Below are 18,917 nucleotides of genomic sequence, written 5' to 3'. Positions count from 1 at the left end.
ACTTGCGAGCATAGATGGCTATGCCCTTTACAAGCGTCCCCCAAATGGACCCACCATAACCGTTCATGGAACCGATGTTGATTGCCAATTTGTGGTCCCATTCAATGCTTATTTACTGAAGAAGTACAGAGCACACATCAACATTGAGGTTTGCGCAAGCATAAAGAGTATAAAGTACTTATTTAAATATGTGTACAAGGGACATGACTGTGCCGGCATCGAAATTCGAGAGTGCAGGAGAGTGGAGGTGGACGAAATAAAGACCTATTTGGACTGCAGATATGTCAGTGCCCCAGAGGCAGCATGGAGATTGATGGAATTTGAAATGCACAAACAGTCCCATTCCATCACCAGACTTGCGGTACACTTCCCTGAATTGCAGACTGTTGTGTTCAGGGATGGTAACGAGGAAGAAGCCATTGTACGACATAGGGGTACAACACTTACAGCTTGGTTTCAGTTAAACCAGAGAGACCCTGAGGCACGAAGTTATCTGTACCATGACATTCCAAAATATTACGTATTTGAAGATGGACGAAAGACATGGAAACTTCGACGCCAGGGCGGCAACAAGTTTATCGGACGCATGGTTTCGGCAAGCCCTATGGACATTGAGCGCTTTCATCTTCGTGTACTCCTGCTGCACTGCCCTGGTAAAACATCATTTGAAGATCTCAGAACCGTAGATGGAGCAGTTTGTGAAACATACAAGGATGCAGCCAGAAATTACATTTAACAGAAGATGATACAGAATGGGACAGGTCCTTAGCTGATGGAGTTATCTTTGCCATGCCACAACAATTGAGATCTCTTTTTGCAACCCTATGCATATTTTGCACACCAACAGACACGTCGGCACTGTGGGAAAAATATAAAAACGACCTTTGCGAAGATTTTGTGCACAGCGGCCATATCTTGGAACAGAGTATTTTCATGGCATTGCGAGAAATACAGTCCTTCCTCCTGAGACATGGACAGACCTTGGAAGCATTTCAGTTACCAGTACCTCCAGACACTGTTGAAGATCTTTCGAGCGATGATTATCAGTATGTACCGGGAGATGAACATGAAAAAGGTGAAAACAACAGACAACTACTAAATGATGACCAAATCCAAATTGTAGATGAGGTCCTACAGGCCGTTCATTGTAGGGACCAGTACACAGGCAACCGGTTGTTTTTCGTTGATGGACCGAGCGGAAGTGGCAAGACCTTTCTCTATAATACGCTTCTGCACATCTTGCGAGGCCAGTGTCGTTTGGTTCTTCCAATGGCGTACTCGGGCATTGCAGCAACATTGCTAGCAGGGGGCCGTACATCGCACCATCGATTTAAATTGCCAGTGCCCATTTTGGAAAACTCCACATGCAACATATCACCTACGAGTAAAGATGCAGATGCTCGAAGGAAGGCCAACCTATTCATTTGGGATGAAGCACCTATGGCTCCAGCATATGCTAAAGCGGCTGTTGATCGATGTCTCCGGGATGTAACCAGCAACAACATTCCTTTTGGTGGAAAGGTCTTACTTCTTGGTGGGGACTTCAGGCAGGTTTTGCCCGTTGTACCTTGCGCTGCACCTGCAGCAATCATTGCCACATGCATCAAGCGTAGCAAGTTGTGGCCAAAGTTCAAACAGCTGAACTTAACATCAAACATGAGAGCTAATGATGATGAAGAATTCTCAAAATGGTTACTGTCGGTTGGAAATGGGACTGTGGAAACAATTCCTGACTCAGATTTAATACGACTGCCTGATCGTATCTGTGTAGAAGACAACATTTCTTTAGCAGAGGCTGTTTTCGGTAATTTGAACGAAATCCATTCAAACTATGATGCGCTGGCCCAACGAGCCGTGTTGTGTCCAAAGAATGAATCCACATTTGTGATCAACGATGAGATACTGGATGCATTTCCTGGGGAAGAAAAGACGTACTTCAGCGCTGATTCCATTGTCTGTGATGACCCTGAAGAGGCACTAAATTATCCTATGGAATTCCTAAATCAATTAACTCCTTCTGGAATGCCATTGCACAAACTTCGTCTCAAAGATGGTGCTGTCATCATGTTACTCCGTAACTTTGATCCGAAACAGGGACTGTGCAATGGTGCAAGATTGGTTGTTAAAAGAATGTTGTCAAACATAATAGACGGAGAAATAATTTCTGGCAGTCACAAAGGAACACACACATTTATACCCAGGATTAGTATTGCACCTTCCGATACAACACTACCATTCGTACTCACACGCCATCAATTTCCAGTTCGTGTGGCATTCTCTTTCTCAATAAACAAGAGTCAAGGTCAAACATTGCACAAAGTTGGGATTTACTTACCAGAACCCGTCTTCAGCCATGGCCAATTATATGTTGCATTGTCGCATGCTAAACGATTTGAGGATGTCAAGGTAAAGGTAGTCAGTAATGGCCAACAGGGAAAAATTGATGGCCACAGTGGAATCTTCACCTGTAATGTTGTTTACCCGGAGGTCCTGCAGTGACACCATTCAGGCAACAAAAGGAGGGCACGAAGGAAAATAGTTAATTACTCCGACACATTTAGTTGCGGTGATTGAAAAATCACCGGACCATTGTTGCTGTTTTGATGCTTTTTACTGCTGTTTTGATGCTTTTCCACTGCTGTTTTGATGCTTTTTCACTGCTAATTTTTCACTGCTGTTCTGATGCTTTTTCACTGCTGTTTTGATGCTTTTTCACTGCTGTTTTGATGCTTTTTCACTGCTGTTTTGATGCTTTTTCACTGCTGTTTTGATGCTTTTTCACTGCTGTTTTGATGCTTTTTCACTGCTGTTTTGACGCTTTCCACTGTTGTTTTGATAGTGTTTTGATGCTTTTTCACTGCTGTTTTGATGCTTTTTTGCCGTTTTTTTTAATATAAAAATCTCATTTCAAAAAAAAAAATTCCAAAAAAGTCTCACAATGATGACATATAATTCACCGAAAACGTTGAAGCAACCGCATAATATTACTGTGATGTTTAACTCTGAGTGAGAATAGTTCTAAATTTTAAAAACTTTCTTCTGATATTTGTGATTTATTTCAAACAAACTATTTCCCATCTACACGGGCATGTATTCCTATTAACGTTATGTAAAGTACATAAATTGTGTGGATTACATCATTTGTGGATGTGATCAATTGGCAGTAACCATTTTATATAACTGAATGTGCAGGTGCAGCATCTAACTCAATGTGTCGAAATGTCACACACATCCATGCCCGTGGGATTCCCACGGGTGACCCCGCTAGTTATTTAATATTTTCCTTAAATCCAATATGGCTGCCATACCATGTGACCAATGATATTTTCGTGATCATCTTTTAATCACCATGCCTAGTCAATAACACATGTAAAGTTTCGAGTCAATTGATTTGGTGGTTTGGGAGAAGATGTTTTTTTGAGGTTTTAGGTTAAATCCAATATGGCTGCCAAACCATGTGACCTATGATGCCATAAATTTAATATTTCATACAAATGGGTCATAGATCATGTACATGCAATTTCAGATTTTTAGGATAAGGAATTCGATTAAAACATTTTTGGCTGGTATACCGATTCACCTATGATGTCATCTTTATCATGCTTTTGTTCCCCATTGGGAGTACTTGACAATGTGCCAAGTTTCAAATTTTTCCATTCAGCGGTTTCCGAGAAATAATTTTTTAATTATTTGCGTTTAATCCGAGATGGCTGCGATACCACATGACCTATAACATCACAAGTATCATAAAAACATTCTGCATAGGAGCCACTCCTACCCTGAAAGTTTCATCTCAATCATCCATGTGATTGCTGAGAAAAACGAGGTTGCGCCCGTACGGACGGACAGACAACCCGAAAACATAATGCCTCCGGCCACCTTTGGGGGCGGAGGCATAAACATAACAGTTGTTACACACGTACATGCAATAAACAAGTTGTGAAAAATATTTTAAGGTTGCTTATTGACTGCACCTCATATAACTTGACTTGACTTGACTTGACTTGACTGCACCATATATAACATAAGTCAAAACCATCACCCTGCCATATAACATAACATAACAGGATATCTCAAAAAGTTGTGGACGGATTTGGACGAGATTTGGTGGTGAGGTTGGGCATGCGAGAAGGACGAATTATTTAGATTTTGGTGAAGATCCGGATTCGGCTCTGGATGTTAGAATTTTAAAAGTGGTTCTTCACCATTGATATGGCAAAAAACAACATATAGCACGACATCTCAAAAAGTTGTGGATGCATTCAGCCAAAACTTGGTGTAAAGGTTGTGTGTGCGACAAGGGCGAATCGATTCGATTTTGGTGAAGATCCAGATACAAACTTTTAAATATTTACAAGTGATTCTTCACCATTGAAAGACGGGGCCAAAAGCGATATATAGCATGACATTTCAAAAAGTTGTGGATGAGTTATGACAAAACGAGGTGGATGAGTTGCTTCGGCGACAATAACAAGCCGATTCGATTTTGGTTCAGGTCCGAATCCAGATCCGGTCTATCAGTGGGATACAAAACATAAACTGTTCAGCCTGGCAGAGGTTTGCCCTCCACCGAGTGCCGTTCTAGTTTTTGTCTGTCTCCATCTAACTTCTCCCTCCGCCCTATTTCCTTCCCCGGTCTCCTGCTGTTCCCTTTGTAATGTTGTGCCCAGATCTGTTCTGTGTCCACGAGCCTCGACCTTGTATTTATAAAATGTAAAAAGAAGCTCAGCCATTATGACCAAGAATGTCTTGCAGTGGAAGCATTCTCTAACTGAGAGGTCTGTCTCTTCTAACGACTCAATGTAGTCATATTGTTTTGCTTGCTTCTCAAAGCCCTCAATGCGCTCACGTTACGATACCAGAAATGCTTTCAGAGAAGACATGTGATAGTTTTCAGATCTACATCCGAAGTTCGCAGTGCCTTACTCATATTGTCGACACGGACTGGAATTGTATTCCACAGATGGCAAAGGAATGCTGTATCGAGATGATCCATTGTGGGAGCCAAGTCGTAGCTTCAAGTCTGGCACCGGGCCTCTGCTCTGCTCCTCTTGCATTATCTCTCAAAGTTGCTTGCATTATCTTGTAGCATCAGCTTGTGCAGCAGCTAGCCACCACCATGTTCTTTCAGGCATGAACGCAACACCTGCCATCAATGAGTTGAATCTGAGAAATACGTATAGAACTTTTCGTTGGTTCAAAAAAAAAAACAAAAACTTACAGCCTTGTTCTGGAAGAAGCAGCAGCAACGTCAACAACATTCAGCCAGGGGTGGTCTCCGTGATTCTGGGGCCGTGGGCAAAAATCAAGGATGGGGCCACCCACACTCCCCTTATTCCCACCAAAACCCACTCTGAACTAGAACGGCACTTGAGAGAGAGAGCATACCTCCGCCTGGTTGAACTGTGTACATTTTGTATCCCACGGGATTCGGACCTGAACCAAAATCGAATCGGCTTGTTTTTGTCACCAAACCAATTCGTCCAGTAAGTTTAGTCATAATTCGTCCATAACTTTTTTAAATACCATGTTATATATCGCGTTTTGCCCTATCTCTCAATGGTGAAGAATCACTTATTAATTAAATAGTTCTGGTTTCCAAGTCAATCTTCAGATCTTCACCAAAATCTAATCGATTCTTCCTTGTCACACACCCAACGTGTACAACAAGTTTCGTCCAAATCCATCCATAACTTTTTGAGATATCCTGCTATGTATCGGTTTTAGCCCCATCACTCAATGGTGAAGAATTACTTAAAAAGTAAATAATTCTGGTATCCGAATTCATATTCAGATCTTCACCAAAATCGAATCGATTAGTCCTTGTCACACACAGAACCCTTCCACCAAGTTTTGTCCAAATCCGTCCATAACCTTTTGAGATATCCTGCTATATGTCATTTTTGGCCCAATCACTCAAAGGTGAAGAATCATTTTAAAAATTCTACTAGCCGGATCCGGATCCGGATAATCACCAAAATCGAATCATTTCGTCCTTGTCACATACACTGTCTCTCTGCCAAATTTCGTCCGAATCCGTCCACAATTTTCTGAGATATCTTGTTCGCAGACAGACAAACAGACAGAAAGGGATGAAAACATAACCTCCGTCCACCTTCGGTGGCGGAGATAAAGATATGCAGGTAACAATGAGGGGAAGGGGAGAACGCAAGGGGTGGACTACGTCGATACATGAGCAAAATTTTGAGATAGGTGGGGGTGGTTTAACTGGTGTACAAAAGATCATGGCTTTGGATGGAGGATGACCTGAGATGGTGGTGAACAGCTGTCTTGAAGACCCAGAGGGAAGAATTGGATCGAAGAGTGTGGATGGCAGTTCCACAGATTGGAAAAGAGGAATAAATTAGTGGAGGTGAGCAGTGGTTCTGGATTGAGGCAGTTTCACTAGGTGGATCATGTGCCTCCAGCAGATACTTTTGGGGGACAGAGCATGGGGAGGCAGCCAGAGGACGCAAGACCAGAAATGAGGTGGAAGAAAACAGAGAGACCACCGACCTGTCGGCAATGGCGAGGTGATAACCCCATACACTCAGCTCCATAGCGAGAGATTCCACGGCGTCAAGCTGAGTAAGATTTGAGGCAGGGGATCCAGACCAGAGGAGAGAGCAGGATTCCATTAAGCTGTGGATGAAAGCCTTGTAGGTGGATCGAAGCTCAGGTGTGCCAAGGAAGGACTTTGAACGACAGAGGATTCTCATTGTCTGACATCACAGATCACAGGATCACAGAGGATGACAGAGATATCTGACAGATTTGGCAGCCAGATGTTATGCATATGAAACGGTCTGCAACAACTTCAAGACTATTGCAGATTCCTGTAACCTTAACCAGGAGGAGCTCAGACATGATGCTCGAACACTGGCACAAGAATACTTAGCAGATCTAAGGGTGGAAGTTTTCCCAGATGAGGTGGTGCACTTTGGGAGTTTTTCCAAGCAGAGAGACGGCACCTCTCCAACAAGCCAAGCTCAGCTGCTTCACAAGGAAGAACTTGCGGACATTTTCCAAAATGTATCGGTGGCCCTTCATATACATACCTATGAATGATGGTTACAAACTTCACTTCTCACTTCCACCCATCCATTCCTAATTTTTTTTCTGACCCGTGCAACCAACTTCCATAAAATCTCTTAAATCTCATTATTCCCTCCAAGTCTTCAAGACAGATGTGCACATCCGTCTCAGATCATACCCCAACCAAGGCCATGGCATTTCCTACCCCCATTAACCGTTCCCAAGCCCAAATCTTTCCAAATTTCCAATTTTTCCTTCCCAAGAATTTGCTTCTATATCCATCTTGTCCACTTTCTGTCCTCCTCTCCATCCATTATTTCTCCAAGTCCCTCGGCTTTGTTGTTGCTGTGTCCGCCTCCCTTCTATTTCTACTGTCCCTTTTGTACCGTTACGTCCTGATCCGTTCTCCGTTCTGTAGCTCCTCCACGAGCCTCGACTTTGTGAACAAAAACAACACGCTTCAATGCAACACGACCGGCTGACTGCATTGTGTCTCATTTAAAGCGAAATACTGCGACAGCTGCACTTTGAAGATGTAATGCATGAATTTGCAGCTACAAACTCTCGCAAATGCCTCTTGTGAAAAAGTCCTCCTTCGCAAGCGGCATCGTGTTTCCCATGTAGGTAAAACACATTTTAACGTTCATTTAATGGACTTGATTCTTGGAGAGAGTACATACATCAATACATCATGCACCATCTAAACTGCTTATTCAAAGCTTGATCCGGGAACACCATATATATATATACGTATAATTATATAGACATATGTGGCAAAAATTACACGCCCAAACCAGGAATCGAACCCAGGTCCTCTCGTGAACATATGTAGATTAATTATTTATAATGCTGTTCATATATATATAAATATATTTGCATATGTATATATATATAGATATATAAAGACACACACACACACAACACACAGACACACACACACACAGACAAACACACAGACACACACACACACACACACACACACACACACACACACACGACACGCACACAGACAGACACACACACACACACACACACACACACACACACACAGAGACAGACACACACAGAGACAGACACACACAGAGACAGACACACACAGAGACAGACACACACAGAGACAGACACACACAGACAGACACACAGAGATAGACACACACAGAGATAGACACACACAGAGATAGAGACACACACACACACACACAAACACACAAACAGACAGACAGACACACACACACAGACAGACACAGACACAGACAGACCGACACAGACAGACCGACACAGACAGACACGCACACAGACACACACACACACAGACAGACACACACAGAGACAGACACACACAGAGACAGACACACACAGAGACAGACACACACAGAGATAGACACACACACATACACACACACACACAGACACAGACACAGACACAGACACAGACACAGACACACCTGCCTTTCCAATAAAAAACTTCCGATGTAATCGTATGTATGAAGAGAGCAATGGTGGATCGGAAGGTCGCATTTGACATCACAATGTTACGCGTGGCGTGTTTGAAGGTACCAGGCAGCAGAAAAGCGAGTCCGGTGCAAAGACCAAGCCAATCCGCCCCATGTCTGTCCCACCAGCTGCTGCTCCGAATGCGCGCGCGGACAAGGCTGGACAGCTCAGACATCGCCTCCTCCGGCCCGCCCGGAGGACCTTTTCCCGCAGTGCGTTCTTTCTCCATCACCGATACCTGGATGCCGCCGCCGGCGTGTCCGCGTCACTTGGTCTTAAAGCGGCGATCGTGCACCTCCCGCCCCACTCCGATCATCTCCGCCCGGTGCGGTGATGCCAATGTCAGCTTACCCTGTGGGGTTGGGGGGCGTGTTTGTGCACCATTTTCACGTCATTTCCACTCCTCTTGTCCTATGGAGCAGCCATTGGACACAATCGTCTCGAGGTGCGTGCAGGTGTCGAACATCCTGAGAGTTTTGCACGAAAAGCTCGATTTGTGTTTATTCCGAGAGGGCAGTGATTTTGCTTCCTTTATCCGTCCGTCTACGTCATCGTGATCAGCAGGAAATCCTGTGTTTTTGTATCGAACCGATTGTTTAATAATATTATGGTGATCAGAATCATGGAATTCCTCAATGTTTTCACGGAACCGAGTAGTTGAGCTGCGTGTTTGTCTGTCGAGAGTTACATGAATATTCGCATCTGAAGACACAGGGTTTGCGAGGGATCGCCGAGCGGTCACAATGATCCGCACTAAACAAATTACGTAACTGGCCCAAGAGGATCACGTGGCCCGTCACGCGAGTGTCTTTCCTTCTTCTTCTCCCTCCAAGAGGGGTCACGTGCGCAGTTCGTCAGCCTGACCTTTGTTTTCCTCGAGATGAACAAGTGGCCCGTTCTGTGTGTTTGGGCAAACTTTTCAAATTTCAAATCTTCCCTTTTCTGAAACCCGTTTCTCAATTGCATTTCTCGGGTCCGAGATGGTGACGAATCATTAATTCATGAATAAATTCATCCTCCGTGACATATAAATAACAACTGTTGAGGCAGCACAAGTGCGGGTATTAACAACAGCTGGGAAGAGTTCAAACGGAATAAATTGTCCAAAACAAATGACGTACTTCCAGAAGAGCACCTGTCAGACAGGATGCTGCAGACGTGGCGAACCAAACGCGTGGTGTCAAAGGTCATTCGCCTTCACGTGGTGTCAAAGGTCACACCTTCACGTGGTGTCAAAGTTCACTCACCTTCATGTGGTGTCAAAGGTCAATCACCTTCACGTGATCAAAGGTCAATCACTATCATGTGGTGTCAAAGGTCACTCACCTTCACGTGGTCAAAGGTCGATCACCTTCACGTGGTCAAAGGTCATTCACCTTCACGTGGTGTCAAAGGTCATTCGCCTTCACGTGGTGTCAAAGGTCATTCACCTTCACGTGGTGTCAAAGGGCATTCACCTTCACGTGGTGTCAAAGGTCATTCGCCTTCACGTGGTGTCAAAGGGCATTCACCTTCACGTGGTGTCAAAGGTCTTTCGCCTTCACGTGGTGTCAAAGGTCATTCGCCTTCACGTGGTGTCAAAGGTCATTCACCTTCACGTGGTGTCAAAGGTCATTCACCTTGACATGGTGTCAAAGGTCATTCACCTTGACATGGTGTCAAAGGTCACACCTTCATGTGGTGTCAAAGGTCATTTGCCTTCACATGGTGTCAAAGGTCATTCACCTTCACGTGGTGTCAAAGGTCATTCACCTTCACCTGGTGTCAAAGGTCATTCTTTTTCTCCAACGTCGGGTATAAAAACCGAAACGTCCTTGTAATCGTTCAAACGGCCGAGAACTATAAACTGTAACGATTTTATTATCATGTTTTTTTCCTCGTGTAAGTTGTACCACCGACGCAGCCCGCTGGTTAACCTGGCAGACCGCTGGTTACCCTGGCAGACCACTGATTACCTTGGCAGACCGCCGGTCACCCTGGCAGACCGCCGGTCACCCTGGCAGGCCGCTGACTACTCTGAGAGCTGGTTACTCTGGCAGACTGATGGTTACCCTGGCAGACCGCTGGCTACTCAGAGCTGGTTACCTTGGCAGACCGCTGGTTACTCTGGCACACCGCTGGTTACCCTGGCAGGCCACTGACTACTCTGAGAGCTGGTTACTCTGGCAGACCGCCGGTCACCCTGGCAGGCCACTGACTACTCTGAGAGCTGGTTACTCTGGCAGACCGCTGGTTACCCTGGCAGACCGCTGGTTATCCTGGCACATCGCTGGTTACCCTGGCAGACCGCTGGTTACCCTGGCCACACTGGCAGACCGCTGGTTATCCTGGCACACCGCTAGTTACCCTGGCAGACCGCTGGTTACCCTGGCAGACCACTGGTTACTCTGGCAGACTGCTGGTCACCCTGGCACACCGCTGGTTACCCTGGCAGGCCGCTGACTATTCCAAGAGCTGGTTACTCTGGCAGACCGCTGGTTACCCTAGCAGACCGCTGGTTACCCTGGCAGACCACTGGCTACTCAGAGCTGGTTACTCTGGCAGACCGCTGGTCACCCTGGCAGACCGCTGGTTACTCTGGCAGACCGCTGGTTACCCTGGCAGACCGCTGGTTACCCTGGCACACCGCTGGTCACCATGGCAGACCGCTGGTCACCATGGCAGACCGCTGGTTACCCTGGCAGACCGCTGGTTACCCTGGCAGACTGCTAGTTACCCTGGCAGACCGCTGGCTACCCTGGGGGAGGAGGTTTTGGGGAGGGTTTTTTGTTATTTTTTTTAAACTCTGAAAGTTTGATGAAGATACGTTCAGGCATCTCTGAATAAAACGCGGACACACACAGACAACTCGCGTTTATATATATAGATATGATGTACAGTACTCTTAGAAAGCGAGTACGTCTATGAAGTATTTACTATTAGAAAGGGATATGTCTATAAAGTATTTACTATTAGAAAGGGATATGTCTATAAAGTATGTACTATTAGAAAGGGATATGTCTATAAAGTATGTACTATTAGAAAGGGATATGTCTATAAAGTATTTACTATTAGAAAGGGATATGTCTATAAAGTATGTACTATTAGAAAGGGATACGTCTATAAAGTATATACTATTAGAAAGGGATACGTCTACAAAGTATATACTATTAGAAAGGGATACGTTTATAAAGTATGTACTATCAGAAAGGGATACGTCTACAAAGTATATACTATTAGAAGGATACGTCTATAAAGTATGTACTATCAGAAAGGGATACGTTTATAAAGTATGTACTCTTAGAAAGGGATACTTCTATAAAGTATGTACTATTAGAAAGGGATACGTCTATAAAGTATGTACTATTAGAAAGGGATACATCGATAAAGTATGTACTATTAGAAAGGGATACGTCTATAGAGTTTTTTGTTTTTTTTGTATACAGAGTCGAGGCTCGTGAAAGAGCTAACATTTATCGAACAAACAAATCAAAAACAAGCAAACAAAGTATATAAAAAGGGGAGCGGTCGACAAGATGGGGAGAGAAGGAGAGGAAGCACACAAACACAACATTTGAGAGCAGGGACATCGGGAGATGTGTGGGAGGGAGAGGGCCTAGGGGGAGGCAGGATAGGTGTAAAACGCAAGGACACCAAGGACTTCCAGGAAAGAAGACAAAGGTCACCTCAAAAAAGTGGATTTGGGGTGAAATTAGCGGGGGTAGAAAAGATCAAGGTTTTGGATTGGGGAAGATAAGAGATGGTGGTGAACAGCCGTTTTGAAGACCTGGAGGGAGGAGTGGGATTGAAGAGAGTGAGGGAAAGGGATACGTCTATAAAGTATGTACTATTAGAAAGGGATATGTCTATAAAGTATGTACTATTAGAAAGGGATACGTCTATAAAGTATGTACTATTAGAAAGGGATACGTCTTTAAAGTATGTACTATTAGAAAGGGATACGTCTATAAAGTATGTCCTATTAGAAAGGGATACGTCTATAAAGTATGTACTATTAGAAAGGGATGCGTCGATAAAGTATGTACTATTAGAAAGGGATACGTCTATAAAGTATGTACTATCAGAAAGGGATACGTCTATAAAGTATGTACTATTAGAAAGGGATACGTCGATAAAGTATGTACTGTAAACCCACACAAGTACTGGTGAGGGTCTGCGTGGGTGCACCATCTCTTTAATGGATGTTAAGCAGGATAACCCACGTGCTAGCACTATTTGGTACATGCTATAGATACCACTGTCAGGACTCTAACCAAAGTAAAAAAATATATATATAACTACGACACTCCTCAACGTCAGGACGTCGGCGATATGCCTACGCCCACATTATTACATCACGATACATACTTGTACCAAGTTTGATTTAATCCCTTCAACTGTTCTCAAGTATCACATTTTCACCTGCCATGACCTCTGAACTTTGACGCCAAAATCTCATCAGTTCATCTTTGCATCAAAATGTATACTTGTAACAAGTTGTCAAAATACCATCACTTGTTGTTTACAAGTTAACGCAGTGACAGTTTTGACCTAACAGAATCTTTGACCTCTTGACCCCATAATCGAATCACTTCATATTTGCATTATACATACTTGGACCAAGTTTGACTTGTATCCCTTCAGCCATTCTTAAGTTGTCGCGGAAAGGAAAACCTATCACAGACGGACGGACAGCCAGACAACCCAAAACGTAATGCTTCGTGCAAATTCGTCAGCGACGGCCTTAAAAAAAACCCTGCCCAAATCGGCTCCAGTCAAATGCCAAGCCTAACTCGCCTGTTCATGAGGTTTGTGGACGTTAAAGCAGTTGTAATCGATTTTGAACTAGTAGAGTAGAACATGTGCTATGACCATGTATTCAGTATCCTTTTAAGCTTGTTCTCTGCAGCCTCAGGAAATGACTTCTCAAAATTATTTTTGCAACTTTCAAATCTACCTTGCAGGAAGGTCAAAATAGATTGGATTTTTATGGCGTAGCCAGTTGTACGTAGCCAGCCTGGTGTTGGCTTAGCGGTTATGGTGCCGGCTTGGGATCATAGGATCCGGGGTTCGAATCCCGGTCGATCGCTGAATTAACACCAGGGGGGTTGACTCAGCCTGCATCCTTCTGAGGTCGAGAAAATAGAGTACCAGCTTGCTGGGATGAATGATCCCGGTTTAGAATAAGTGCATCGTAAGAGGCGACTAAGGGTTGGCGTCAGGAAGGGCATCCGGCCATAAAAACATTGCCTCAAACAGGGAACCATGATTGTCATGGGGCCCGCAAGGCTAACCCCTGCTCTAGCGGGGGAAATGTCCTTAAAACGATCATTCATTCATTCATTCAGCCAGTTGAGCAATGCCGCCTGGAACAGTGTTTGTCTGTCCGTATGTACAGTCACATGAAAAAGTAAGTACACCCCATGTAAAGTTTTGACTTTTTCAACATATAGCTATTTGATCTTCATTTCAACAATATTGATAGATAAAGGTGATATAATATAACAAATATCATGAAACATTTACATTTTGTAGTCCATTGTATAATTTAAAGAAACAAAAATGCAAATTTCGCATGTGGAAAAAGTAAGTACACCCCTACATTTATCACTACTTCAAATACCTAAAATTAGAATCAGGTGCACCAGCTCAGGTGCAAATGATTACAATATCGTTAGAGAGGATCTTGGAGGAACCTGTCTTATTTAAACCTCAGACATTTAGTTTGGTTTGCTCTTTGTTGTTGAAGTGTGCGGCATCACCATGCCAAGATCAAAAGAGCTATCTGAGGCCTTCAGAAAGAAGATTATAGATGCCTACGAGTCTGGGAAGGGATTTAAAAAGATCACCAAACAATTTGAAATCAATCATTCGACTGTCCGGAAGATCATCTACAAGTGGAGAAGATTCCAAACAACTGCCAACTTGTTCAGGCCAGGCCGCCCCAGCAAGTTCACCCCGAGAGCAGACCACAAGATGCTGAAAGAAGTCTCTAAGAATCCCAGAATGTCATCACGGGACCTACAGGTAGCTCTTGCCACTGTTGATGTCGAGGTGCACGAGTCTACCATTAGAAAGAGGCTGCACAAATTTGATCTACATGGGAGGTGTGCCAGGAGGAAACCTTTGCTGTCCAGAAAGAACATCAGGGCAAGACTAAAGTTTGCCAATGAACACCTAGGCAAAGACCAGCATGTTACAGCATTTGACCACAAGAACCTGATACCAACTGTAAAGCATGGTGGTGGGAATATTATGGTTTGGGGCAGCTTTGCTGCATCAGGGCCTGGGCAGCTCACCATCATAGAATCCACTATGAATTCTTGATTGTACCAGAGGGTGCTTGAGGATAATGTGAGGCCATCTGTCGGGAAGTTGAAGCTCAACTGAAGGTGGACCTTGCAACATGACAATGACCCTAAACATACCAGTAAATCCACCAAGGAATGGCTGAAAAGAAAGAAAGGGAGGGTTCTGGAATGGCCATGTCAAAGCCCGGATCTAAATCCCATTGAGATGTTGTGGGGGGATTTGAAACGAGCTGTGCATGCAAGAAACCCCTCAAACATCGCACAGCTGAAAGAATTCTGCATGGAGGAGTGGGCAACCATTTCTCCCAGTCGATGTCAGAGACTGGTAGACAGTTATAAGAAACGCCTACTTGAGGTTGTTTCTGCCAAAGGGGGCAATACCACCTATTAGAGTAAAGGGTGTACTTACTTTTTCCACATGCGAAATTTGCATTTATGTTTATTTAAATTATACAATGGACTACAAAATGTAAATGTTTCATGATATTTGTTATATTATATCACCTTTATCTATCAATATTGTTGAAATGAAGATCAAATAGCTGTATGTTGAAATATGTTGAAAAAGTCAAAACTTTACATGGGGTGTACTTACTTTTTCACGTGACTGTATGTATCTCACATAAATCCACCAATCAGAGCTGAGGATCTGATCACATGAAAGGGGAACAGCGTTTAGTAACCATTGCAGTTGCATATTTTACTAAAAGGAAATACAATAACCTTCTGTGGAATGTTTGTGGTCCCAGCGGGTGTCATAAGGTAGGTAGGAGGTTTCAGAAATTGCTCAATACAATTATGATTTTGAAATACGATCTCCATGGACCTTGCTCCGGAATCCGGAATTCAACAGATGATGATGGTTCGCTGGTTTGACAATATCTCAATACAATCGTGATTAAACATTATAGTTTGATATATGAATACTCCAGTATTAATTTGTGATTGGAATGTTGAATGATGCTGTTGGGAATGAAAATATAGATATCGAGATTAAAGCAGAATGAGGAAATGACGTGAGGGTTTCCATCCGTGACATTCACCGATTCACCTTTGCAGTTTTGCCATTGATTGAATTTAGCGACATTCAGACTGGGTACGTTTTTTGTCCAAATCCTTCTCAAACCTGCTGTCAATGCCTGACGTTCAACTGAAGGTGGCACAGGAATGTGGAATTTATTGGTTCATAGTTTGCGATTCGCGTTTTTTTTTTTTTTACCCAAGTCATTCATGAAACTGAAGTCCATGCCTGAAGTCAAAAAAATTTCATACTCACATTATTTGCTAACTAGTACCACCACCCAGGTCATATTATCCTCTTCAACTAAAGTATCAAACAAGTAAGGCTATGCCGCTGTTAGACTTTCGGTCTTGTTTTTGTATACATCATTGAGGCTTGTAGAAGAGCTTGATTAATCATGAGCTTGTATTGTGGCAAACAGTTGTGTTGAAGAATGAGATTGAAGATAATGTGGAAGTTGGTTCTGCAAACAAGGAACGAATGAGTGTAGGCGAGCAGTGATCTCATCAGAAGGGGATTGATGTTAGACCGTGTGTGCTGTGCAGAAACATGGGGGAAGCGGACAAAGCACGGAAAGAGCAGAGGATAGAAGAACAGAAAGGAGGAGGTTGAAGACAGAGACCACCGACCTGTCTGCGATGGTGAAGTGATAGACTCAGACTCTGCTTCATCACGGGAGATTCCAATAATCTTGAAGGCCTTGGTTTCCATGGCGTCAAGCTGAGCAAGATGTGAGGCAGGGGAGCCAGCCCGGAGGGGAGAGCAGTATTCCATCAAGTTGCGGATGAAAGCCTTGTATGTGCTGAAGAGCTCAGGTGTGCCAAGGAAGGACTTCGCACGACGGAGGATGCTCAGACGGCGACTGGCTTTGGAGGCCAGATTGGAAATGTGGTTTTCCCAGGAAAGATAATGGCAGATTGTGAGACCCAAAAGCTTGAGTGACAGAACTTCTTGGAGAGGATTATTCAGAAAGTAGTTGGGAGGGTTTTCCAGACGGTCTTTTCGGAGAGCCATCGTGAGAGTGTGAGATTTGTCAGGATTGAAAGACATGTTCCACTTGTTTGACCAGTCTGTGATTTTGTCCAGGTCTGCAGAGAGTGAGGAGGCTGCAGACTGCCGATCTGAGGGATGAGGAATGGAGCGGCAGAGAGTGGTGTCATCAGCAAAGAGATAGAGAGGATTTTCCAGAGAGTCGGAGAGATCATTGATGAAGCCCAAAAATAGCACAGGGCCCAGAATACTGCCTTGAGGAACTTCAGCCTGAACAGGAAGAGGAGATGAGAGAATTCCATTCAGGGTCACACTTTGACTGTGATCGGAGAGAAAGTCCACAAGACATGCGTGGAGAGTTCCATGGATACCATAAGAGGACAGTTTGGAGAGCAGGGTGGGGTGCCTGACCGTATCGAAGGCACGAGATATGTCAAGGTAGACGGCTCCGATTTCCTGTTTCGCATTGAGGACCTCCATCCATTGTTGAGACCGTAGAAGCAGCATGTCCAGAGTAGAGTGACCTGGTCTGAATCCAAATTGATGATCAGAGATCAAGATTGCATTCTTCCATTTTTGGCCAGTGCAATCAATTATCACAGCTAATCAATTATCCACAGCTGTGACTTGGATTGTATAATCGTAAAGAAAAATTGACCATTTAGTCTTTAAGCAATGCAGACAAACAAAAGTTGTTACTCAGCATACACAAAGCGAAAAGTGGGGTTAAGCAATTGGTTTGCTTTATCTATCTGTCCATCCACAAACGTCAGTTTATGATCGAGGAACAACTTCATTTCAATTGCTATTATATTTTGAACACTAATCGGAAAACAGATCTGTCGTGTAGCAGTACTTTGGCTCTGAATTTGGCCAGACCACACCTGCATAGAAGGGAGGGAGCTATTGGTTTAGTCTGTCTGCCTATCTAGTATCAAACAAAATTGAAAAATCTTTCAAACGGGAAACTTATTGTTTTTAGCGACGTCATAAAGGACACAAACAACAGGCGCAAATAACTAATGTAACGCATTAAATAAGGTGGTGTTAAAGACGCTGCAACAACGGTGGTAAAATTCCCCCAAGGAAAAAACAAACAAAAAACAAAAAAACTTACAACCTTTCTTTTATTTTAATTATATTCTTGAACATTGCAGAACACAAATCACCTTTTTGGGAATGTCAAAACCCTTTCGTTTCGCAGTACTTGGACAAAAATTATGGCATTTTACATCATCTTGACGAATCAATATTTCCGCTTGCAAATTTGCAAAAATTTCCGCTTTGACCACGTGAATTTCCGCTTGGACCGCTTGTAGTCCAAGTCCTTTTTTTTCTCAAGATTGCACGAAGTAAAGTATTCAATGAACTATAGCTTTAAAAAAAAAAGTAATTGGTTAACACCAATTGCTGACAATTTGTCATGTATCATTGAAATGGGTACGGCGGTTAACAGTTGCATAGCTTTACCGTTTCTTGTATTTGCGCCAGGTGCGAATACTTTGCCTTTGAGCCAATTAGGCCGAGTGAGAAAAGGTGTACACGTTTAATTATTTTTGGCTCACCTGGAACGAAGTTCAGGGGAGCTTATGTGATGGCACGGCATCCGTCCGTGCGTCCGTCCATAAACACTTGCAACTTCTTCTCCGAAACCGCTGAAGGGATTGTGTGACCAAACTTGGTACAAATGATATTTGTTGTGTTCTGACTAAAGTTTGTCTGCATAAAAAAAAAAAATCGGGGTCGAAGGGGGTTTACTGGGGTCAAAGTGGATCCAGGTTTGACTCCTTCCCCCCCCCCCCCACACCCACCCCACTCCCCCCAAAAAATAGGAATTCGCTTTTTCCTCTGAAACTACACACACACACAATTTCGATGAAACTTCACCACAACCTCCATGCCCCATGATGTACTGAAGTTTGTTCACAGCACTAAGAAAATCTAAGTCTGAGGAGCTCGAAGGGGGTGTCAAAGTGGGTCCAGGTTTGACCCCCCAAAATAGATACTTGCTTTCTTCTCAGAAACTACACACGCAATTTCAATTTTGCTTCACAATGAACAATATAAAATATGGTCTCATTTCGCAC

The 18,917-nt window shown here is 43.7% G+C and overlaps 1 protein-coding gene across 6 annotated transcripts in view; it reads right to left on the bottom strand.

The window, feature by feature from the left end:
* FADS6 (fatty acid desaturase 6) overlaps positions 1–9,284 on the bottom strand; it is a 125,670-nt gene extending 116,386 nt beyond the window's left edge. For 2 of the 6 annotated variants that reach the window (XR_013622756.1, XM_068113622.2), the window contains exon 1: positions 8,593–8,889. Coding sequence is in view for 5 of the 6 variants with exons in the window: in XM_068113622.2 (XP_067969723.1) it covers positions 8,593–8,758 (166 nt within the window). In the remaining variant the exon portion in view is untranslated. Of the gene's footprint in view, positions 1–4,926; positions 5,147–5,221; positions 5,287–8,592 lie in introns of those variants that run through there. The other 4 variants (XM_078773528.1, XM_078773526.1, XM_068113636.2 and 1 more) reach the window with 4 other exon arrangements.
* Positions 9,285–18,917: the final 9,633 nt, after the last annotated feature.

This window comes from Myxine glutinosa, chromosome 1 (assembly GCF_964187855.1).
Source record: "Myxine glutinosa chromosome 1, kmMyxGlut1.1, whole genome shotgun sequence".
NCBI classification, from domain to species: Eukaryota; Metazoa; Chordata; class Myxini; order Myxiniformes; family Myxinidae; genus Myxine; species Myxine glutinosa.
This window is presented reverse-complemented; position numbering and strand designations above follow the sequence as displayed.